Genomic DNA, 26,418 nt, shown 5'->3' with positions numbered 1-26,418 from the left:
CAAATTGCTACAGAAAACTAGTTAATACCGGGGGTTGCAGCACCAATAATATCTCCCTTTTCCTCTCACCCCTAATCTAAGCTATTGTAAGGAATATCATATATCATAAAAACTGACACGGTGTTCTGAGGGGAGATTATGGGATTATGAGTAGAATAACAAGGACAGACAAAGCACACAATAATATTGTCTGAAGACAAGTTATTGTCACCATAGAAACAAAAAAAAGCCCTAAAATATAACATATTTTTCAAATTATAAAAAAATATATATGTACGAAAATGTAAAAAGTGGTTATAATGCTTTTAGATTTCAAATTACACATTTTCTTCATAAACACATACTGCATACTTATGGCCAATTTGTTGCTACTGTATGTGAGAGGTCTATTAAAGATAAAGAGGAGCACATTGACACTTAGATACTGTATACTGAAAAGCTTGAATCTTAAAAGATATTACAGTAAACATATGTTAAGCATTAAAGCTGAACAGACAGACTTAAAAAAAAGCACCAACAAATGCATTTGTGTGTACAGTAAAAAAAAGAACTAAAAAAACAAAACAAAACCATCCTTTGAGTATGACTTGAAACTCGCCCCTTTTAAACCCCTGCAATCAGGCTCTGCTGCATGCACATGTGCTAACAAGGAACTTGCTTGTAAGGGGGGGGGGGGTAGGGCAGGGTGATGGTCACCTCCTCCAGGTTTCCCTCATCGTTGGGTGCAAGGGTCACATTAGAGGCCTACCCCACGGTGGGTTCTTCTGGGCTATGCTAGGCACCTTAGCAGCATCACTTGCCGTGCACATGTGGCACCTTTACTTCTGTGCCATTTTCATCAATGCCCTGGGACAAGGCTAAGGCTGCCATGGGGGAATACTCAAACCTTAAGGCGGGCCTTAAGTCCGTGGGTCTCCGTGACAATGTATTTTTCAAGGGAAAAATGACACGTGACCTGTGACGCAACGCATCAGAAAGAGGAGCCAGTGACCCCAAGCCGACAGTGTTTGGAGACATGGAGAGGCTGTGAGGAAGAGTGCAATCTAATGTTCTGTCACTATCTCATGCTCTGACCAGAACGGTTTTGTGAGTGGATCAATGTGTGCACACACAGTTTTATTTGTATATATCGCAGTAATATACTATCTCCTGTCTCTTTCTTTTTTATGGTAAATGGAAGTTAAAGGATAAGAATCAAGAGATAAGCAGTACACACAGACTAGCGGGACAGTATTGAAAGCTTGTCTGGTATGGTGTCTGTGGACAATATATATGGGACTGAGTATTAAAACATCTTGAGCGTTATATCCTGATCCTTGGGGGCACTGTCCTTGATCTATCATTGCTATCAGGTGCAGACAATGAAATATGCTGTATATGTGGTATTTATTTTGCATACTCACAGAATTTATTAATGGTTAATTAATTGTTTATCATTTTTAATTTATTTATTTTACACGGTTATTTTTTATCAATTTATTTATATATTTGTTGATTGTTATGGCACATGAATATTGGGATTTTTTATATTGAGTGTTTATATTAGCGCATTAATAATATATAGAGTTTTTTAAAACCGTATTAATAGTTGTAAGCAAGAAATTCTCGTGTACCATTCTTATTGATCATAATAGAACATGAAAAATCTTACCTTCATTGATGAAATGGTCTTACTGGCAGAATTGTCACTATGTTTATTTGTTTTCCTTCACTTTTTACATTTAAAGGGAAACAGTACCAACTGTGCCTGTACATTTTTATTCCATAGTATTTTATTGAAGTGAAAGAATTTTAGGAATAACAGAACATGTATAACAGTAATTACATGGACCCAACGGTCTAAGGATATAAAAGAATTTTGTATCAATCAAAGAAAACATGTATACCAACTGTATAGAAATGATGGCGTGTACCAGTGATTATTTGGGTATGTTGGATAGTGGGATCCTTTGGAGTTGGGGTAAGAATTTTGTTTCTCTAAAATCAGAGTTTGTCGAATTTCTGAGGGGGCGAGTTCACATTAAATGCTGTTGTGTTGTGATTTGGGGGGGTTTCTTAGGATAGGTTGTATTGACCTCTAGCGTTTTTGTGGGGTGATATGTTGGGTATGTTTTCGGTGTTATATTTGTCAGTTAGTGTAGGTTACTTGTGTTTTGTAAGTGGATCCGGACCTCCAGTCCAGCTGGCAACCTCAGTTAATTCTGTTGGTTGTGTGTGAGAAGGTGTGGGGGCATTGGGGGGGGGTATATGGTTACAGGTAAGGTAAGTGTAGGGGTTATGGGGAAGTGCGTTTTTTGGGGGAAAGGTTGTAGAGATGGGGGGAGGGTACGGCTGGGGAATGGGAGGATGGGATAGACAGAGATGGGGGCAAAGGCCTTCTGTCTGACACTGGACTTCAGCCCATCCATCCTTGATCCCTCGATACACCTGATGTTTAGCACAGGTGTTATGGGGTCGATGAAATGATGAAGTAAGGTGTCATTTTAGGTATTGTGTGAGTTCATGATTTGGATGTATTCGGAAGTGGTCTTGAAATGGGACCAGCAGGCCCAGCTGTTGTTGTGTTTGAAGATGTTTTCATGGGATATGGCTATGAGCTCTTCCGTTTTGTCAATTTTATTGATTCTTAGAAACCAATCTTTAGTTGAGGGGGCACTGGATTTGCCCCATAGGACCGGGATACATAATTTAGCTGCATTCGGCATGTGCATCGTTAAGATTTAAAATAAGAGTGTCTGGGTAGTGTGGTATGATGCAGTAAGAGTTGCGTGGGGGAAAAGTCTAAGGTAAGTGTGGTTACCTTTGACGTTATGTTGTGAACTTCATTCCAGAATTTTTGGATAATGGGGCAGGACCACCAGATGTGAATATGAGAGCCAAGTTCGGAGTTGCATCTCCAGCATAAGTTTGATTTCTGGTGCAAATATATTAATGTGGGTTGGGACTCTGTACCATCGGTTGAGGACCTTGTAGGCATTTTCTTGGGTTGACACGTTTATCGAACCCTTGAGAGTATTTTTGAATATTTGCTCCCACTCATCATCTGTAAGATTCAGTGAGAGTTCTTTCTCCCAGAAGTGGCAAGTTTTGTGTTTCTTGGGATTAGCAAATAGTAAGGCGTAGATGGTGGAGACTAAGGCCGCGTACACACGGGCGGACTGTTCGCCCAACTTTGTCCGCTGAACAGTGTTTCAGCGGACAGTCCGCTCGTGTGTGGGCTTCAGCGGACTGTTTCAGCGGACAGTCTGACGAACAAAGTTTTTCGGAATTTCCGTAAGACAGTCCGCTGAAAATTGGTTTCAGCGGACAGTCCGCTCGTGTGTAGGCTTGTTCGACAAACTAAGTTTCGCGCATGCTCAGAAAGGATTTACACGGCGAAGGTTGCATTGCAGTGTATTGGACGTCGAATTTCTCGTCCCGTCGTACGTGCCGTTCACGTCATCGCGCACGCTTTCAGCGGACTGTTCGTTCATCGTGTGTGGTCAAGTCCGTTCATGCAAATTTTGAGCGGACTGTTTGTCGGATTGTTTGACGAACAAAGTTGGGCGAACAGTCCGCCCGTGTGTACGCGGCCTTAGTGTCTTTGTGGAGTGGATTCAGAGCATAATGATTCTATGGGGGTGGGTTGTTTAGTCCAGTGTGACCTACATTTTGGGTGTAAGAGAAAATGTTGTAATTGTAGGTACGTCCATAATGGGAATTTCCGGTCTTTCATTTGTGGAGCTAGTTTTTCGCGAGTTAGGAAAGTACCTCCTTGAAAGAAGTGTTTAGACAAGATATGTTTGTGCTGCCAGGAGGAAGATAAAAATTGCATGGACATCCCGGGAGGGAAATCAGGATTGGAGGGGGGTGGAGTCATGGAGCCTGGTAGAATTGAAAGCTGTTGTTTGTTATTTGTACCATGGAGGCAGTGTAGAATGGGGCCTATAAGTAAATGGTTAGTGGCTTTGCTCGGACTGTGTTTGGGGGATAGCCAGGGTGCCATGGCCAGAGGGATATCTGCAAGGTATTCTTCCAAATCGACCCATTGTTTTGTGGATGTGTGGACATTCCAATCTACTATTCTATTGAGTAGGCATGCTCTGTAGTATTTATGTAGGTCAAGGAGCCCTATTCCTCCTTTAGATTTGGGTAGGACCAAGTGTTCATATTTTATAAGTGGATGTTTGTTATGCCATAGAAATTTTGTGCATAGGGTTTTGATTGTAGAGAAGAAGGCGGGTGGTAGCTGGATAGGTATGGTCATTACATATAGGAATCTCGGCAGGATATTCATTTTTAAGATTGCGGCACTTCTGAACCAGGAAAAATAGGTTTTTTTTCATCTTTGTAGATCCTGTTTGATGGACGTCAGGATTGGGGAAAAATTCAGAGCATATAGTTCAGAGAGACAGGTTGGAAGTTGAATTCCTAAATAGGTGATCGCTTTGGTTTTCCAGGTGAAGGGAACATTGTTTTGGCAATGGAACACTGTTTCTGTAGGTAGGGAGACAATTAGGGCGTAAGATTTGTCAAAATTGATTTTGAGGTTGGAGATGGTCTGGAAATGTGTAAAGTCTTTCAGTAAGTTTGGGAGTGTGGTATGGGGTTCTGAGAGCGAGAGTAGAATGCTGCCTGCAAAAGCTGTGACTTTGAATTCATGTTTAGGGATTGAAATTCCTTTGATGTTTGAGTTATTTCGGAGACGGCTGAGAAATGGTTCCAGGGTGAGTACGTACAGAAGTGGTGAAAGGGGGCAGCCCTGGCGAGTTCCGTTTCTGACAGGGAAGGCATTCGACAGGTGGCCATTGACTTTCACTTATGCTGTAGGGTTTGTGTAGCATTAGAATTAGGTTGAGTATATTGTCCCCGAGACCAATAGACCACAGGGTCTCGGTCATGTAGTCCCAGGCCACTCTGTTCAATGCCTTTTCCACATCTAGTGAAAGGAAGAAGCCCTTCTGCCTAGATGAGTTTAGATAGGAATGAATGTTGAAGGCTTTGATAGTATTATCTCTGGCTTCTCAGCCAGGGATGAAGCCAACCTCGTCTGTAGATATTAACGGTGGGATGAGTGGGAGAAGACGATTGGACAGAATTTTTGAAGGAGTTTGGTATCCACGTTAAGGAGAGAGATTGAGCGGTAGTTGGAGACTAAGGTGTTATCTTTCCCTTCCTTTGGTAACACAGTTATTTGGCCTTCTAGAAGGGGGTGTGGGGGGGGGTTGTTGATGTAATAGCATTGAAGGCGGCTAGAAGGGGGGTGTTTAGGAATGTTTTGTAGTATACAGTGGTGAAGCCTTCCGGGCCTGGGCTCTTTCCTGCTTTCATTTGTTTGATTTCTTGTGAAAGTTCTTCTCCCGAAATAGGGCTTTCGAGGGAATGGGCTATGTCTTGATGTATGGGTTTGGGGTCATACTGTTTCAGGAAGTTTCTGATGAGTGTAGTCCTAGGTTCTGGGGAATTTTGGTGTAGTTTCGAATGTGGGAGATTATATAAGTTGTGATAGTATTGCTCAAAGCACGAGGCTATATATCTGTTACTTGTGGTGAGTGAGCAGGTCAGGTTTCTTGATTTGTGTTATCATATAGCCAGGGCCAGATTAACGTAGGGGCTATTGGAGCTGCAGCTCCAGGCCCCTACCTTAATATAGGCCAGTGTTTCTCAATTCCAGTCTTCATGGCCCACTAACAGGTCATGTTTTCAGGATTTCACTCAGATGAAACAGCTGGGGTAATTACTAAGGCAGTGAAACTGATCAAATCACCTGTGCAAAATAATGGAAAGCCTGAAAACATGACCTGTTAGTGGGCCATGAGGACTGGAATTGAGAAACACTGATATAGGCCCAGCAGGGACGGACTGACCATTTGGATACTGCACTGCATGAGATGCTCCTTGTACCTCCTGCAGCAGGGGGAATCTGAAAGTCGGGGGTGATTGGTGCGGCGGGCAATCACAAGCACCATCACCAGGACAGCCTCCCTCTATAGCTCGGTGCTTGTAATTGCGCTCCCCTCCCCCCGTACTGATCGCCCCAGACTGTCCATTAGATTTCCCCTGCTCTGGCTCTCCCGTGTATGCAGTACTGACACCTTCCACTGCTCCATTCTCCCAAAAAAAGTATTGTGAAAAAAAATGTAAAAAATAAAAAAACTCCAACAAATAATAATAAATGAAGAAAATAATTCCAAAATGTAATAAATAATAAAAAAAAGGGCTCATTCACATGGGTTCCCTTGCGCATACAGTGTGAATGATTGTTTTTTTTTTATATTTAATTTACTTTAACAAAAAAAAAGTTTTCATTTTATTTATTTCCATAAAAAGGCCCATCAAAATCCTCAGCACCAGGCCCATGATACTCTTAATCCGGCCCTGCATATAGCCTGCTTTTTTAGCCTGTAAAGCTCTGGCCAAAAGCGATCCACTTTTGTTACCGTGTTCGTAAAATAATTTGCACGTCAGGGAAAATTTTCATCTCACTCTTTTTGGTTTAGTTCATCCAGTAAGAGGGATCGCACTCGTGTGAGTTCCTGTAGGGTTTGTACAGCTTGTGTCTTTTTATGTGTGGCTGTAGAGTTTTAATTTTGGTTATTAATCCTTGAATGTGGTCCTGTCTCTGTCGTTTGCGTTTGGCGGTGAGTGCTAGGATTTCCCTTCTAATTGTGCATTTGTGTGCTTCCCATTGGGCTAGGGGGTGCGTGTCGGGTGTGTTATTTAATTGAATGAAAGATTCCAGGTTAGAATGTAGGTGATCTAGATTAACTTGGTCTGACAGTAGCGAAGCATCTAGACGCCAGATTTTGGATCTTTCAATAGTTCCGGGAAAGGGGAGCGAAATGGAGATGGGGTGGTTGTCTGAGAGAAACGTGGGTTCAATTGAGGCTTTGGTTAAGAAGTGTAAGTCCTGTTGGGTTATGAAAAGGTAGTCAATTCTGGAGTATCTGTCGTGGGGGGCGGAGAAAAATGAGTAGTCCTTTTTTTTCGGATTTAATGTGCACCACGTGTCATGTAGGAGTAGATTGTGAATTTGAGAATGGATCTAGCATAATGCTCGGTAGGGGAGGGATGAGGCGCCTGTGGATGAGCCAAGCATAGGGTTGAGGGGGACATTGAAGTCGCCCCCTAATATCACTAATCCCACTTGAAATGAAACTAGAAGGGAGGCGAATTTACGAAAAAAGGGGACTTGCTTCACATTTGGAGCGTAGATGTTGGCCAGGGTGATTGGTCTGTTCCGTAGGAAACCTTTGATAACGGCCTTCCGAGTCTGCCAGAGATTCCGGGTACAATACGGAATTTGAGATCCTTTTTCAGTTCCTTCCCTCTTATCCTGTGTGGTAGATAATAGAAAAACATCAGAAACACACATGTAAGCATTTGTGTGCAGTATGGTAGTGTTCATATTAAAGCTTAACCACTTAACAACCGCCCATAGCCGATTAACGGCTTCAGGGCGGTTGTTTAACTCTGAGAGGCCGTTAATTAACGGCCTCCCAGAATTCTGCTCTCGCGCGTCCCCTGGGGCGCGCACACGAGAGCATCCGTGACCGCCGGGTCCACTGGACCCGGCGCATCACGGATCACGGTAAACGGCCGCTCATCATGGCCGCTTACCACATGATCACTCCGTCAAATGACGGAGTGATCTCTTGTAAACAAACCTGCGTCATGTTGACGCCGGTTCCTCCCTCCCCTCTCTGTACCGATCGGTACAGCGGAGGGGGAAGAGATCAGTGTCAGCAGCACTATGGGCTGCATCTGCAGTGCCCACATCGCTGCTCACTGAAATTTAACCCCTCAATACCCTGGCAATACTCTGCAATACCCTGCCAATACTCTCCAATACCTGCCAATACTCTGCAATACCCGCCAATACTCTGCAATACTAGCCAATACTCTGCAATACTAGCCAATACTCTGCAATACCCGCCAATACTCTGCAATACCCGCCAATACTCTGCAATACTAGCCAATACTCTGCAATACCCGCCAATACTCTGCAATACCCTGCCATAAATTGCCATACCCAGCCTTACTTGGAGATACCCAGCCATACTCGAAGATACCCAGCTATACTCGGTGATACCCTGCAATACCCAGCCATACTCGGTGATACCCTGCAATACCCAGCCATAGACGCCCCCCCCCCCTCGCCACCCTCCGGTGCTTCTACCAACTCGCCAATACGATCAAAGCCAGAATCTTTTTATTTTTTTATTTTTTTATTTTTTTATTTTATTTCAGGCTTCCCAGCCTAGAGGTGACATGCGGGGTCTTATTGACCCCATATCTCATTGTAAAGAGGACCTGTCATGCCATATTCCTATTACAAGGGATGTTTACATTCCTTGTAATAGGAATAAAAGTGATCAAAAAATTTATTTTTGGGGAAAAAAATGTCAAACTAAAATAAATAAAGTAAAATGAACAATAAAAATAAATAAATAAATTTAAAGCGTCCCTGTCCCCATGTGCTCGCATGCAGAAGCGAATGCATACGTAAGCCCCGCCCACATATGAAAATGATGTTCAAACCACACATGTGAGGTATCGCCGTGAACGTTAGAGCGAGAGCAATAATTCTAATCCTAGACCTCCTCTGTAACTCAAAACATGTAACCAGTAAAAAAAAATTAATGCGTCACCTCTGGGGATTTTTAAGTAGCGACGTTTGGAGCCATTCCACGGGCATGTGCAATTTTGAAGAGTGACATGTTAGCTATCTATTTACTCAGCATAACTTCATCTTTCACTTTATGCAAAAATTGGGCTAACTTTACTGTTTTTTTTTTGTTTTTTTTTAAGCACAAAACAGTTTTTTTCCCAAAAAAACACGTTCGAAAAATTGCTGCGCAAATACCATGTGAGATAAAAATTTGCAACGACCACCATTGTATTCTCTAGGGTCTTTGCTAAAAAAAAAAAATATAATGTTTTGGGGTTCTATGTAATTTTCTAGCAAATAAATGATGATTTTTACATATAGGAGAGAAATGTCAGAATTGGCCTGGGTGCTCCAGAACGCCTGATGGTGCTCCCTGCATTTGGGCCTCTGTATGTTGCCATACTCTATAACTTTCACAAAGACCAAATAATATCCACCAATTTGTACTTATTTTTACCAAAGATATGTAGTGGTATAAATTTTGGACAAAATTTATGAAGAAAAATCTACTAAATTTTATAACAGAAACGAAGAAAAATTCATTTTTTTACAGAATTTTCGGTCTTTTTTCTTTTATAGCACAAAAAATAAAAAACCGAGAGGTGATTAATACCACCAAAAGAAAGCTCTATTTGTGTGGAAAAAAAGGACAAAAATTTCATATGGGTACAGTGTTGCATGACTGAGTAATTGTCATTGAAAATGTCAGAGCACCAAAAGCTGAAAATTGGTCTGGTTATTAAGGGTGTTTAAGTGCCCAGTGGTCAAGTGGTTAAATTGGAAGCAATGTTTTTCTTGAGATTAGTAAGATCAGTAACAGTGATAGTGACCTGCCTGCACTTTCTGACTTCTATAGCCTTAGGCCATAGCTTCAGGTAGTATCCACATTAGGATGAGGGTCTCTGGTGTTTCTATGTTTCCTGTGGTATAGGTGCAGTCATTGTAGATACAAGGTTGGAGCCTTTGTGCAGATAAGAATATGGACTAGCTGCAGTTTAGGTTATTATGAAGGGGCGATATGATTGTTGTAGATGTAGATTACACCATCATGTCGTTTTGTGGATTCCGTAGGGTGTGTTGATTTGCAGGATGAGGGACCACTGTTGCAGGTCCATTAGTCTGACTTGGTGATCAGTAACAGTGTTATGCTCCAGAGGATGAGAGATTTGCCTGTGAACGGTACCCAGTAGTCTTTTGTGATGGGTCAGTTTGTCCATTGAGAGTATGGAGGGGTGTATGTAAGGTGGTTATAGGGAATTGGGGGTTGTCCCGGTAGAGAAGACAAGGTGGGGATAGGGGTGGGTTGTTATGAGTCCATCCATTAACTCTTCAGGAGTTGGAGGTAGGTATGTTGCCCCATATGGCTGTAAAACTTGTAGAGTTTTGATGGGGGCATCACATACAAGGTGAAGTAACATTGTGAAGACAAAGGCTTTAAGCTTTCAGAGGTGGAGAGTACCAGGGTGTGGGTGTATGACATGTCTGTCAAACAAAGTAGTCTAGGATGCTGAGTTTTTGGAACAGTATTGTGTAAGAATAAACAAACTATGTGTAACAGTTAGAGAACTGAAAACATATAACTTACAACTTATTGGACCTTGGAGTGTGTGGGTAGACAGAATGTTCCGAGGAGTGAACAATGACTATTCGATTTCCAAGTCAGGCCTCTTGGCGGCATCTCCTGTGCGCAGGTGAGGCTAAGGGGCTTCCGTTTGTAGGATGGCGGCATGTTTGAGGTGGAGGGGCTGTTGGAAGTGATCTCTGTCGATGTGGCCTTTGTGCTTTCCATTCCATGGGATCTTCTCTGTGATCTGCATTCCAAGGGGCTGATATGCGATGTTCTTTGTACCAATCAGACAGGTGCGGGGTTGGTATGTTTAAAGCATTGCAGAATTGTTGCACATCTTCCGGGACCCAGAGCAGGGCGGTACGGCCCATTGCTGAGGCTGAAAGTCAAAAGGGAAATTTCCACCTGTATGAAATGTTTCTTGATCAAAGGATGTCCAGGAGAGGACAGAGATACTTCCGGTGTTGTGTGATAGGCGACAGTTCCTGGAAGAGTCTAACTGCTGAGCCCTCATGTAGGATCCGGCGCCTTTCCCTAGGCCGTTTAAGAATTTCCTCTTTCAGAAGAAAATTCACCAGGCAACAGATGACATCGTGTGGGGGATCCGAGTCCCTGCCCCTGGGATGTAGGGCCCTGTGTATGCATTCTATTTCAATTGATGAGTCATGGGCTCTATCGAGTAAGCCATTGAATATGGATTGCACGCATTGTTGGAGATTGCTAGGATCGAACGTTTCGGTGAGATCCCTCACTCTTATATTATATCTATGTCCCCTATTGTCAAGATCTTCCAAGCGTCTGGTCATCTGCCTGAGCTGGAAAGAGTGGTGGTCAGACACTTTCTGGGCCTGTGCTATGGCGTTCTCCTGCCTGCTTGTAGTAGCTTCCACTCTTTCTAATCATACTGCCACTGCTTGAATGTCCAGCCTATGGCAGCTCACATGCTCTGATGCAATGCTTTGTAGATCATGCAGACATAGAGGCTGTGCTGTGCTGGCTGTGAGAGATGTTATGTTTGCTTGGCTCTGATTAATGCGGTCTGGGCTGCAGCTGGCAGACCGTGTGGAATGGGAGGAAGCCTGTGAGGAGAGCTGCAGGTCCCGCTGCAGTGTTCTGAATAGCGCGGGTATGTTGCCACTCAGCTGGGTTTCTCCATCCCGAGGGGATCGGGATCTCCTGGCAGATGAGCTCTGGTCTCCCTTACCCATCTTGGTCGGGATATGATCCTCTTTTAGGCTGATATTTGTCCTCGTCGAGCGGGAGCTAGAGGATTAAGCGGCCATTCTCTTCCAGCACCAAGCCTCGCCCCCAATATATTGTTTTTAAAGGAAATTTACATTAAGTATGGTAACGGCAGAGCCTCCTGTCAGTATTTTGGGGCAGTATTCCCTTAACTTTCTGTGCTGGAGACAATATTGGGAAACTTCCAGTAGGGTGACTAATAGCACAAGAACCCCCTGCCAACATAAACCTATAACACTATGTGCTATGGATCCAGTTACACCCTTAATGGTGTTGTAGCAGGACTTTGATTTGCTAATGTCATAGCAACTGACTGCTGATTATTTAAAATGTATCTGTGCCTTGACTATGCACAATAAGATATTTACATATTTAACTAAGCAGTAAAAGCACTTCAAAACAAGCTCTCATTCACCTCTGTAATCACTTTGGCATGGTGGAGAAATGAATCTTTAAATTTTACAACAAAGGCATGAAGTGACAGCTGCTTCCCCCTTTATTTTCTATGGATGCAGAATGTTGGAAGCCAGCATGCCTGTAAACAAACACCAGATGCTTGGAAGATGATAGCAACCGACTAAATCTTGACTTTAGAGTCTTTTTTGGATAAAATGTTTGACATAACGTACAGCCAGAGAGGTCAGTGATGGCTTATTTTAAAACTAGCTACTTGTTTTGGAATGCACACCGGCGAGCTTGCCATCACCCAACCCCATATTTGGTGGTTTTCTTTCCAACCAATAAGCACATTAGTGCTTCAGCTGATGCAAGGGGGCACCATCTGAGTGCAGCATCAATGGGTTATTATGGTTAAAAAGCCAATGCAAACTCACAGAAACATTAAATCATAGAGCTTATCTGCAGCTATGCTACATTGGATGGAAGGCGTCCACCAGAAGAGCCACTTGTGACAGCAAACAGCATGTAGTAAGTGAGGAAACCAAGTCCAATGTTCCAGGAGGTGAGGAGAGCCACTGTGGGACATAAGGCAGGATGTGATGTCACACCTGGGGTGGGCTGGTTGCTATGGTGACACATTTTTGAATTCCTATTGGTTCCTTTCTCAAATTTTTTGAGAAAGGAACCAATAGGAGTTCCGAAATGCGTTCTCCTCACCTCCTGGAACATTGGACTTGGTTTCCTCACTGACTACACGCTGTTTGCTGTCACAAGCGGCTCTTCTGGTGGACGGCTTCCATTGAATGTGGCATAGCTGCAGATAAGCTCTTTCATTTTATATTTCTGTGAGTTTACATTTGGCTGTTTAATTGTAATATACCCATTGATGCTGCACTTAGCCATATACCCAATGTGTTCCTTTTTTGTAGTTTCAGAGATTTGTTCCTGTCTCAGGTGGAGCTGCCTACAACACCCTTCCTATTGGAGTTTTATGAACTTCTTATGAACATTTTATGAACTACCTATGCTACATAAGCATACCTTTATCGATATCCCAGGGGGGTTAGAGGCTAACTAATGTGGATGGTGCATTAGCATTTCTTTGCACCACAACTGCAATTGTTGTTTGTGCTCCATCTGATGGCCTGAGTTGAACAAGCCTATAGCAGCCCTCTCTTTGGACATTTTGATGTAGTTTTCTTACAAGGTGAGATTAACGGCTATATTTTTTTTATTATTGCCATTTAAGTGTTTTGAATGTTTTACTATGGGAGATTAAGATACTTTTCTGATTTAATCAGAACACCGTTTAGTCTTTTCTTCTTTTTTTGAAGTTTATTTATGCTATAAATACATCACTCTGTCAGTTTCTATTGGAGCAGATAAAGTAAAATTAAACATATAAATCCTTGTGGCAGTATTTACCCTGTTTTTCGGAACTGGCTTTAATACAGCCTTTACCCACAGTTTTTTTTAAACATTAAACATTTGGATTTGCTTTTGGGACGTGTTTAGCTATTCCAGTGTGCCTCCTATTGGTCACTCCTAGCACCCTTCATATATGGGCAAATTGATTTGTCCTTGGATGCTATAATGGACGCTCTTTAATTTGGTCAGCTGATGTGTCTGTGCTACTCATTAATCACACCTACTGTAAATGTCAAACTCAATGTAAACTTTGTTGAAATGCTTTATATGATATGATGAATATATAATATCAGTAATACTGTGCCTACTTACTTCTAGAATGGTGGTGTTCTACATACTTTTACACCCCATAGGAAAGAAATTAACTTCAGAAATGCGTTGGATAATTTCTGTTTGGCTGGTCCTGGGTGACCACCATCTTGTCAACAGATACTTTGGAACATCTCCTCATGCTGATTTAGATTTTGATGTTATATCATTACACCAGCCGCCATTTGCTTTAAAAATGTATTGGTTGTCCAAATAAAGCTTGTATCTATATTTTATTCTATGTTAACCTTTATATCTTTATTTTGATTATTTAGGCCTTTAAAAGTCCCTAAGAGAGTTTTTGTTCGTTACATATCTTCTGTCTATACCTCTACTCTATGATGTTATGTTAATAATATGTAAAAACTTTTAAGCTGAACACTGAGTAAAATCATAATTTACCTTGGAGTCAGGCTCCCCTGCACCTCAATGCAAAATTTTGTCTGGGAGTCACATAAAAAGCAGTATTACTGTACCCCTTGCTTCAGCAGGCTTCCTTGCCACCTACACAACTGGTCCCCAGAGGCCGTTTTTCTTTGCCGCTCCTGCACTCCTACATTGTAAGTGGGAACGCTGTGGGCCCAAAAATAACATTTTGGGACATCTTTTCCTTTTGTCAAGATCTGGATGCTTGATGGATACTGTATCCATGGTCTTGCTGCAAGCAATAAAAGTAAAGTTTTTATTAATATTTTAATACATTCACTTAATAAACTTAGAACACAGCCAAGACAATTCATGGGACTGATAGATTTTAATTCTAAGATGGTTGTCATTTACAAAATATATACTGGCCCATGAAGGGAAGACAAACACCAAAGCCCATTCATTTTTGGGAGTTTTTATATAAGTAATAAAGGTGATATTTTAATTATATGTGCAGTGTGTTTCCATATTATTGTTTATTGCTCATATATACATTCTTTGTGAGATTAGGGATGTTGAGGTCATACTGGTAGGAGGTTTGAAATTGCTGAAAGTTTGAGGATAGTCAGTTGTATTGCAAGATTCCAGTTGTTTATACAATGATCTTTAGAGTATGCAGACACTGGATGCCCTCCAGGAACAAACTGTTTTTTCTAGTTTCTTAGCATAATGCAGGAGTGATTGATCAACGTTGACTCAAATGTAGCTTGTGTAGAATCTGTAAGTGTAGATTCTTCACTTTAGAATCACATACACTATTGACGTTCAGTGTGTAAAGTATAGATTCTCCACTTTAGAAGTTGCAATGTATACAGTATTGACTTTCTGCATGTGATAGATAGGATTTTCCACTTTATAAATGCATACATTATTGACTCTCTCTTATGATGGCACACAATACCAAGTCAATAACAGGGTTTAGCCTATGCTATAGTAGCAATATAACTGGGTACACAGAAACTAATACTATTCCTAAATATTTAATGAGATTGTAACTTATCACCACATTTTCAAATGGTATGATGTTATAAAAGGTTATTGGATGTAGGGGGCATAGCTGGGTGTGTAAATGGTAGCTCTAGTCAAATATACACTGTAACAATACTGTTACAATGTATTTTTGTCTATGCATATGTTCAAATCTAAGCCTTGTTTTTTATGCCTCATTAACTCTTTTTAAAATGGTTATAAAGCCTAAACATTTTTTTTACCTTAACCACTTTCAGACCGGACCATTTTCCTGGTCAAAGACCAGACCACTTTTTGCGATTCGGCACTGCGTTGCTTTAACTGACAATTGCGCGGTCGTGCGACGTGGCTCCCAAACAAAATTGACGTCCTTTTTTTCCCACAAATAGAGCTTTCTTTTGGTGGTATTTGATCACCCCTGCGGTTTTAATTTTTTGCGCTATAAACAAAAATAGAGCGACAATTTTGAAAAAAACGCATTATTTTTTACTTATTGTTATAATAAATATCCCCCAAAAATATATAAAAAAAACATTTTTTCCCCTCAGTTTAGGCTGATACGTATTCTTCTACATATTTTTGGTAAAAAAAATCGCAATAAGTGATTATTGATTGGTTTGCGCAAAAGTTATAGCGTTTACAAAATAGGGATAGTTTTATAGCATTTTTATTAATAATTTTTTATTATTTTTTTTTTTACTAGTAATGGCGGCAATCAGCGATTTTTATTGTGACTGCGACATTGTGGGGGACCCATCGGACATTTTTGACAGATTTTTGGGACCATTGTCATTTATACAGTAATCACTGCTATATAAATGCAGTGATTCCTGTGTAAATGACACTGGCAGTGAAGGGGTTAACCAGTGGGTGGCAGTGTAGGGGTTAAGTGTTCCTAGGGGTGTGTTACTAACTGTGGGGGGGTTGGGCTTTCATTTAGTAAACACTGATCTCTGCTCCAATCACATGGAGCAGAGATCAGCATCACTAGTTGCTAGGCAGAATGGAGAATTGCTGTTTACACGGCATTTCCTCCATTCAGCCGTCCCGTGAGACGATTGCGGGGATGCCCGCGGCGATCGAGTCCGCGGGTCCCGTGACCGGACTCACGGGGTCCCGACTGGCTCGGGAGCGCGCCGGCGGCGGCGCGATCCCGATGGCAGGGCGGCATTGAAGATTGGACGTACATGTACGCCAATATGCCTGCCCGTGCCATTCTGTCGACGTACATCGTCGTGCACTGGTCGGGAAGTGGTTAATGTATTCCTTGCATTAAGGTAAAAAAAATGTTTAGGCATCAGGATCCCCCCTCTTCTACCTCCTTCCTACACTTATCTGAACCCTCATTTGATCCAGTGCTGTGACCATCTGCAGCTCTTCTCTCCCCTCGCTTCCTGGTCTCACTGGTTTTGCTGTCAATCAAAGCCAGTGATGATGGAGTGGGGGGCAGGGCCGAGTCCTGTTGTCTGTGTCTATAGAAGCAGACAGCAAGGCTCGGGAGTGAGCGATTCCATTGCACAGAGTAGGTTAGTATAAACCTGTTTGTTGTTAAAAAAAAAAAGATGCATTTACAATCAATTTAACCTTCCTCCCATTCCCCTAGTCATCCCTCCCCTTGTTATCTCAGCTATTTTTTTTTTCTTTTTGTTCATAATTTTATATTGTCAAATTAGAAAAAAAACTAAAATTAAAAAAATACTTAATTTCCTTTTGTACATTAACGTAATCTTGTTTTGTACCAGATGCAGTATTGTAGGAGAATGCTGAGGAATTCTGAACTGCTTTAATTCTCAGACAGAAGGAAAATATATTGGTTATTTTAGTGAGAAGAGAATTCTGGCTCTGCCTAACCAGGTTTATAATGACTAAATCACACTGATTTAAGTACACCTTTTGAACCAAACCAACTTCATATTAGCCATATATTTTAGTTTTTTTTCTCACAGCCTGTGGCAGAAAAAACAGTTTTCAGGGTGGCAGCCTTGAGACTGTCAAACTGTGGCAGTCCTTTCTACACCCTATGCTGGTGACTTCATCTGTAGGTATAAAAAGCACAACACTACCAATCTTTGCTATGTTAAACTTTCCTAAAAGCCAATATTAGCCTCAAGTAGCCATTCATCTAAAGACAACTTGGTCTCAAACAATTGACCACCCCACCCCCTTTTTTTACAATTTTTTTGGTACCTTTTTTGTATTTTTTTCTTCTGGACTTTTGTCCTATGTCGCTGCAGCAAGGTAACTCAATTCAGCAGTTGTATCCAGCCCTCCTCCTCCCCCCTCACTGCCTTCTGGGACCGCTTCACTGCCGGTTTCCCTTACTTGCAATGCCGGCACCTGCACCCGAAGCCAATGGACAGAACGGCTTGGGGTGCCGACAACGCAGGTTCCCTGGACAGGTAAGTGTTCTTTTATTAAAGGTCAGCAGCTACGGTATTTGTAGTATATGTAGCTGCTGCCTTTCATTTATTTTTTCCCCAGGCTGGAACTCCGCTTTAAGCCAATGTGGGCTAAAGAAGCATGCTACAAACATTAATGCAAAATATTGTTGAAAATTTCATCTTGTTTTTGAATTGAAACTATATTATCTAAATCACATTGTGCCAAAACTATTCAATTTTGTGTTTTTGTTGGAGCAGGATGAAGACATGCTAGCAGGGGATTCTGAGTCTTCTAAAGAGATGGAGCATTCAGTCGCAGCACTGGAGCAATTATGTTCCCAGGGCAGTATCCTTTACCAATGAACTTGAAGACATCACACAAGTTTGGTCTAATGCATCAGTGTTTCTTTTTTGATCACACTTAGTACTATTGTGTCTAAACTCAGAAAGTCAGGGTTAGATTACTATATATTACAGGTAACATGCATTACTTCTAGATTGTAAGCTCGAACGAGCAGGGCCCTCTGATCCCTCCTGTATTGATTTGTATTGTAAGTGTACTGTCTGCCCTCATATTGTAAAGCGCTGCGCAAACTGTTGACGCTATATAAATCCTGAATAATAATAATAATAATAATTTACATTCTCATTTATAGGGCTGTACAGTTTGTAAATACTGGTTGAATCAATGGGTTCTTACTAAAAGTCTTTGGGCTGTGCTAGGGAGGAAACAGGGGTAGGGGATCACGACTTTGAAGATTCAGGTCATAAGCCACTACTTCCAATGAGTAATCACAAATGCTTATTCTGTAGAGGTGCAGCCAGCAGCAAGCAAAGGGTGCATTCTATGGAGATGGCAGAAGGTTGTGATTGTCAGATTCAGGTAAGTATGCATCTAGGATGGGATGGCAGCGAGGCTAGGAAGGCAGTGTACTTTGTATAAAAGTAGAGTAAACCTTTAGCCATTAAACTGGGCATAATAGAAACTACATGATATTACCATGCACTTCTTGATATGTCCTGTTTGCCTCAACATTTTTATCCTTTGCCCAATCAACATTCATTCTGTTTTTAGCCTTCCACTAGGTGCTTACCACTAGTCTTCTGTCTATCAGACCAGCATTATTTCCTCTACATCCAATTGGCAGTGAAGCTCCACCCCATCATCTCTCCCTGCACTACAGTTAGTGATGTTATTTTTTAATGACAGTTCATTTTTACAGGCAATGTAACAACAATAGTCTCCAAGATTGGCAATCCAGGGCTGAATACCAATGCAGTGCCCCCATGGTTTTTATTATTTTTGTGACAATAACTTGTTGCAGCCTTTTTTTATGATGATGTTATAGTGGTGCTTCAAAGTATCAGGAACTGTAGTTCTAGAGAGGCATTAAACCTCATTAATTATGCATACAGTGGACAGTACTTTGATAGACCATGATTCCGAGGCTCAAAATTGGATATTTATAGATTTTTTTTTTTTTTTTTTTTAATGGAGGCATGGACTAGTGTGATGGGTTGAAGACATCTATACATGTTCTCATTGCTTTGCCCAGAGTTTAGCTGTAAAGGTAAAAGAGTTCAATTAATTTAAGTTTTTATTTCAGTGTTTTTCATTTGTGTACCAGAAAATGCAGGCTAAGCTGTCAACATAGTTTATGCAAACTTGGATTTAAAGTGGAGTATTCAGCCTTAGGGAACATAGAACACTTGGCTTTATCCTTTTTGTCATATAACATCTGCAGCCAGAGTTAACTGACAGCAACTTAACACCTGCTGCACAATCTCCATAAACAAAAGTGTTCCCTTGTATAGCTGGCGGGGGTCTGCTAATCTGTTAGCCCAGGGGGGAGCTGTGATATTATCATTATACTTGGATAGAAATCCTACTGATAAGTATCTCTAATCTTGCAAATAATCTTTTTACGTATATCAGACAGATAACACTTAACCCTAACAGGTAGCTTTAAAGTGTAACAGCATGTGTATAATCTGTATAATAAGGGACACTGTGGCTGAGAACTACAGTATTTAAATATTTCATCCACCTGTATGTCAGTGAGGGTTCTCATTTTCCAGGTCAAGGTATAGCTAGTACAGTTAGTCACATTCAGCTGGACTCATTCTGTAATGTAGACACTAGAATACATTCATAGCTTCACCAAACCACTTCTTTCAGTTGAATTCAGTTCCAGGGAGTGTCGGCAAGGTACCCCAGAAGAGGTTCTGTGTGGTTTTGAACCACATGCACCTATGTTATAAGACTGCAGAGTCTTAACTTGTAGAGTTTGACCTCCTATGTTGGGCCATTTTTTTGTTCAGAGGTTGCTTTGTCTCCCTAATGTACACATCTTTGCGTGTCATCTCAGCAAATGAATAACCCAACATAAGAAGGCAAATTCTACAGGTCAAGAGTTGGGAGTTGTCTTCTTACATCTTAAAGTGGATGTAAACCCTTACACATACCCAGTGAAGTAAACAGCCCCAGATGATACACAGGGGTGAAACAAATCTCCCTACATACGTTTTACATGTATATCTTCTATTTTTATCTTTATATACTGTTTAGAAAGTGCACATCATGTTTTTGGAGATTTTCTCTTCCTGGTTAGCACTGCAGTGAGGCCTGGGCATACACCCAAGACAGCTGATTGTAGGAAAGGCACACACCGCCTCTCCTCATAGGTAGAGACTTTCAGCTCTGTCCCTTGAATCATTTAGGGTTCTGCTAATCTATTTATAGCATCCTCCCCAACACAAAACTTCAGCTGATTTTATCATATGTGACAGAGAACTAGTCAGGCTGATAACAGAAGTACGCAGCAAGAGAAAGCTACGGGACATAGTGCTTTGAAGAGAGATAACAAAACACTGCAGATATATGCAGCTCAAATTTTATGAATCTGGTTTATATCCATTTTAAGGAAAAGGAACAGTCCTCAAACAGAGAGAATAACTGGTTCACATGATGTGTGAAAGAGACCATCTACCTCAAATAGGAACAACCATCCCTGAACAGGGGTGAGGGGGCTTTGACACCATCTTTCTTCCAAATATAATGTCTGTTTAAAATATCTACCCCAGCAATTTGACAACAGTTCACACCTTTAGTCTTGTTAATTTTGAAGAATTGACACCTATGTAAACATCCTCACACTAAGGCAGGCCATACATTATACATTTTTCTTCCCTTAAACCAAAGTGTAACACTGCAACCTAACATAACTCATGGCTGCTCATGTCCACCCTATGCCTGTTTATGGACAAAATGTTTCTTTGGGACAACTGATGGACACATTTGGCAGTGGTAGACTTCTGTTTTTTTACAGTCCTGAGCATCTAGAGCAATAGTAAATAGTAAGTTGGTTTTACCTAATTAAAGGTGACATTTTATACATCAGTAACCACACTTGTATTGTATAGCCTGCAGTGTATTCTAATATAAACAAATACATAAGCATTGGCAATGGGAAAGTGAATGTTGCCAAACAATGTGTACATTCCATCCGTTTCAGGTGTATCACTAAAGTCAAGTTTAAAAAACAATCCCCTAGCCTAGGACATGTAACATTTTTAAGAATTGCAGCTTTCAATATTCACCTTGAATCCAAAGCTACCCCTTTAGTAATTCAACTCAATGTTGGCAGTCTTCTGAGTTAAATGATGTGCAGCAATAAAGTGATTGTAAAGTCTCATTTTTTTTTCTATAAAAGTAACAAACATGTTATACTTACCTTCCCTGTGCAGTGGATTTGCACAGAGTAGCCCAGATCCTCCTTTTCTCGGGTGCCTCTTCTGTGCTCCTAGACCCTCCCTCCTGTTGAGTTCCTCCACAGCAAGCAGCTTGCTATGGGGGCACCCAAGCCGAGCTGCAGTTCCATGTGTCCATTCAGACACGTAGCTGTGGTTTGGGCCCGCCCCACCCACCTCTCTCATGATTGGCTTACTGACTTTAACTGAAAGCAGCGGGAGCAAAAGGTGCCACTGTTGTTTCTCAGCCAATCAGGAGGAAGAGTCCCGGACAGCCGAAAAACTTCTTGACATAGCTGGATAGAGATAGGTCTCCAGTAAGTATTAGGGGGCCGCGGCAGGTTGCTTCACACAGAAGGCTTTTTATCTTAATGTGGTGTGTTATGATAGGGGGCACTATAAATATATGTGATTTCTGAGTTAGGAATAACAATCCTTTTGTATTTAAATGTGCATAGTGCTGGTGGTAATTATAAACAATTCAAAAATGATAATAACAGTGAATCAAAATAATTGATTAAAACAAAGTCCATGTGTCTTTTGTAGTGGAACTCCAGTCCATACACCATCACCAGTGACAAACTTATATTAAATCACCCGATGAGTGTGAGTAAAGTGCCTACTCACCAAACACACATGACCTGTTTAGCTAAAAAGAAGGTCAAATCAGGCTTTTTTTTCTCTGGGTCAGCAATCCTGCTGGTATACCAATGGAGATGTAACTGGAATCCTTTGCACATTAAAAAATAGATAAAAACTGAACTATAGCGTAACACAGTTTATTTAAAAATGGATACAAACAAATGCCAAAGTGGCTGCTTACATTGTTGGGTGTCTAGTCCCGGCACCAAGGATAACAGCATGAAACACCAAACAGAATGGTCTGCAGCCGCCTATCCTCTGCTTGGTGATCAACGTGCTTTCCACCGCTGTGATGTTGGAAAACAAGAAGTGGCTGGAAGTGACGTGATCGGGATGCACCTCGATGTACGTTTCATCTTACAATGTCATCAGGAAGCGTGTGTGTCCGGGAAGTAGACACTTTACTCAAACTCATCGGGTAATTCAATATAAGTTTGTCACTGGTGACGGTGTATGGACTGGAGTTCCACTACAAAAGACACATGGACTTTGTTTAGATTAAATATTTTGATTAATAGTTATTATCATTATTGAAGGACGATTAATATTGTTGAATTTTTTATAATTACCACCAGCACTATGCACTTTATTATTATTTAAATACTATTTATAGCCCCCCATCATAAAACACCCCGATACTTAAAGTCGGTACTCTGATCTTTGAGTGGAGAAGCTCATTTCAACTCACATATTTTTTTTAGTTCTATAGCATGTTTTTTTTTTTTTACTTTTTCACTTTTTTATCTTAATGAATAGAATGCATTAGGATTAAAAAAAAAACTTATTTTACAAACCCTTTTAAGTAAAAGTCATATTAATTTTATATAGTAAGATAAGGTGTTGCAGTTATGAAAGTTTGCCCATGCTTGGGAAATCAAATCCTTAATGCTAACAGAAAGAGAAGAAGCCTCGGATCTGGCTAGGAAGCAGCTCAATAACAGTGGACTGCCAGACAAGAATATTCATCAGCTGAAGGTTCTTGACTTAGCCATGGATTCATGCATCAATCTTGGCATGTGGGAGGAGGCTTTGAAGTATGGTTTGCGAACATTGAAGCCTTACAGGTAAGTGAATTTTAATATCTGATGAACAGTTCATAGAATGTCAGCTAGCATTTCTAGAAGGAGAGATCAGCAATGGCATCCAACATATGGTCACAGCACAAGACTCTTTTAAATGTTGTTGAAATGTCATGAGATAGTTTTCCTTTGCTAGCCAATTGCAGATAATATTAGCTGAAACTCTTTTTAGAATGATTCCTCATTTAAATCAGTGATTTGCAACAAATTTAACAATGAAGCACTTGGGTTGATATCAAGCAGGCTGTGTAAATAAAAGTATGCAGTGCAACTGGGATCTGGTTAAAGCTAAATGCACATGGGGTGTTAAGCCCTTGTACTTTAAATCCAGGAATTTTGTGTGTGCTCAGGAGGCACAGGTACAACATCTAATCCCACTTCCAGGGGCCTGTAAAGTTTTCAGCTTTAAATGTAGGGTTTCAAGTACTCAGTCCACTGGGCCTGAGAGTGAGACCTTATTTAATCCTCCTAAAGACATGAGGTGCTGATCCCGTTGGGGTTGGAAAGCATGTTCGTGTAAACTGGTGTAGTTAGTTTGCTAAAATATTGTCACAAACAACACCTACTGTACTGATTGGTACATACAATCAGCATAGCAGTGACAGACTTAGGCAATTTGTATGTGTGAGGAAGTGTGGGTGAGGAAAGATTCTCACTCTCAGCGGTATTTAATGATATCATAACCTAGGAATACATCCAGTGAATTATTTACAATGACCTATTGGGAAATCTGGCAGCTGTTATTGGGTGCCATTTTTTTATTTTATTTTATTTCATTTCATATCTTACATAACACTTTCATATTATGCAGAACGTTACAGAGTACATGAAACCATTAAAATCTGCCACTGCTTTAGAAAAGCATACAACCTAGGATGAGTTTACGTAGTCAAAAGTCATGTAACTTATCAATATGTATAGAATGGTGGGGGAAGGGCCTGAAAAACACCCAGGCAAATGTGGGCAGAAAATATGCATTCCATAAAGGCAGTAACCCAGTAGGAATTACACTCAAAAGCTCAGCAAGGCAAAAGTACTAAGAAAATAACCACACTGCTGCTGTGATTACCATACTAAGATTAAAATGTCAAAAGATTAAATCTCTTATCAAAACGCTTCTATCATCAATCCATTAAATTGAGCTGATTTGTAATAAACTGGATGAAATTGTTTTGCATCATGAAGAGCAGCCGAGGAAAGATTCCATTAAAAAAGGATGCATGTGTTCATGCATTCCATTAAGCGTTATACCCAGTTTCTAATATACATATCTAATTTCTCTGCAATTTTTATAAGGAATAAGCTCAGACAATTACAGGGTTCTTTGATTTAATTATCATGTTATTACAAAGGCTGGCTTGTGGGGCTACTCCTTAACCTATGATGGAGTGGTGATTTCTTTACTCAGAAGGTCAGCCTCTGGAGAACATATATATAAAGTGAAGAGTGTCTGTCAATTCAATGCACCTCAACTCAGTACACTGTTGGACACAGGAGGTCTTTCCTCTTGCTTCCTGCTGGATAGTTACCCCACCATTTTGGGTAACTGTCTGGCCCATCTTACATTTTCTTTGCAATACTCTTCTTCATCCCCCTGCACGCAAGTTATTTTATATGGCCACTAGTGACAAGAAACATGTCACTGCTCTTTGCCTAAATCTTTATTCTTACTTCAAAAAAGGTATTAGAAATAAATTAAATCTTGATCTGAACATTCTTTACCGTGATAAAACCTAAGGCTGGTCATACACGGAGCGAATTTCTTTCCTGCAACTACAGGTTCAATTTCCCCATCAACACAGACAGTGTTGATGTGGGAATCTCTCCTGCCGGGTCATTGTCTTCTCCCAATGGGAGGGCATAGGAAGCCACCCCTGCCGAGAAAAGACAGTGATTGTCACTAGCAGCTATAGCAGCCACTTGTGATAATCGTAAGGGAATCCAGCAGGCTGGTTGTACCCAAGTCTATCAATCGTTTGACCAACTTGGTGCATTCAGCCTGCCCACATGGTTCGAATCTCAGCCAATTCCTTACCGCATTTACTCCGTCGAGCAAGCAGCAACTTCTCGTGCTTCTCCTCACTGCGGCCATGCGTCTCCTCCTAGGCAGCCAATAGGATTGCCTGTCCTTTGAGCCAATGGGGTGATGGCACTAATCATGTGAGTCAATAAAAAAATAAATTGGAATCTATGCATGCGGCACCCCGCATGTAGATTAGGGGGCCGGACTCATGGATGGGGGGTGGGGCCTGTGCACCCCTAATGGATGGGGCCACCACTGTTGCCCATACTTAGTAATAGGTTCACTTTTCAGAGTGGAGCCATTGGTCAGCTACACTCTCTGTTACTATCCTTTAATTACCATGAGCTGGTTATAGGGCAATATTGTCATTAACTGTAGAGTAACTATCCATAGCTGTGTAAAGGATTTGCTTTGCTTATCCAGTTAAAACACACAGTACACAGGGTTTTCAGGCAGTTTGGTATCATATTGTGGCCGTGGTGGAGCATGGGGAAGGAAAGTACACATGGTTATTCCAATGAAATGAACCTTCTATGTATGGGAAAAATTCAGGATCACTTTAAAGGTATACAATATTCCAAAGGTTATTTAAACTCGATGGCAATAAAGCATGTTTTTCCAGTCTGTGAAAAACTGTAGGAAAGAAAATCAGGGGATACTCATAGTGACTAGTTAGCTATTAGCTTCAAAATATAAATTCAATCAAGTAGCTGGTTGCAACGCAGACCTTAAAGATTTTTTTTTTTTGATACTTATAGTGCAAATTTACAACCTAGAACCATGTCATATGTTCAGCTCTCCCACTGGTGATACCATACCAACAGCAAAATCCCTAATCTTCCACTTACGTTTCCCATGGAGTCATGCTGCTTATCTTTATTAATGATAATGGAAGTCCTGATTAAATGTTTTCAGTGACATAATTACATATGTAACGTGGCTTTTAAATGGACATTCCTCTAACTTTACAAACTGGCTCCATACACACTGGGCTTAAAAAAAGTCTGTTCTCTTGGGAGTAAAAAAACGCTCATATAGAGCATATTTTGTACAAAGTTTAGACAATTTAGGAGAGTTTTACATTTTTTCTGCCTCCAAGCTCCAATCAGAAACATGAACCAGAAGGTTTTTTTTTCCTGCCTCTAAACGTTAAACTTGATGCAACATCCTAACATCCTATCCGATGTTCTGCTGATATTTTCCTTCAGGTTTACCAAAACCATGTAGTGCAAGGCCTGCCTGATTGCATACAAATTGAAACTCCTAAGGTTTGCCCTCAGCAGAAAAACTGATATTGTGTATGGGGCTTTGGTCATTTCTGAACCAGCATCTCAGTTTAGGAAATAGATGTTGGATAATTGCTTAACAATGATGCCCCTTTCCTTCTGGGGGAAAAAATAAGACAAAGGTTTTCTCAGGGGGAGTACTGTGATCTTTGTAAAAATGAATAAATACCTGCAAGGTATTGTCATTATTTAGAATGGATCCACTTAGTATAAAATAATATAACTGATGCTAATTCCACTTTAATCTTACAATGCTACCGTGGTTAT

At 40.9% G+C, this 26,418-nt stretch overlaps 1 protein-coding gene across 1 annotated transcript in view; it reads left to right on the top strand.

The window, feature by feature from the left end:
• Positions 1 to 26,418, top strand: part of SMYD3 (SET and MYND domain containing 3) — an 859,717-nt gene that overhangs the window by 694,526 nt on the left and 138,773 nt on the right. The window contains exons 10-11 of the mRNA XM_077486140.1: positions 17,630 to 17,717; positions 22,659 to 22,827. Coding sequence (XP_077342266.1) covers positions 17,630 to 17,717; positions 22,659 to 22,827 — 257 coding nt within the window. The remainder of the gene's footprint in view (positions 1 to 17,629; positions 17,718 to 22,658; positions 22,828 to 26,418) is intronic.

Source organism: Lithobates pipiens, unplaced genomic scaffold, assembly GCF_037356315.1.
Source record: "Lithobates pipiens isolate NorthernLeopardFrog02 unplaced genomic scaffold, aLitPip1_a1.2 Scaffold_18, whole genome shotgun sequence".
Taxonomy (NCBI): domain Eukaryota; kingdom Metazoa; phylum Chordata; class Amphibia; order Anura; family Ranidae; genus Lithobates; species Lithobates pipiens.
Note: the sequence above shows the minus strand (reverse complement) of the source record. Positions and strands in the feature narration are given on the sequence as shown.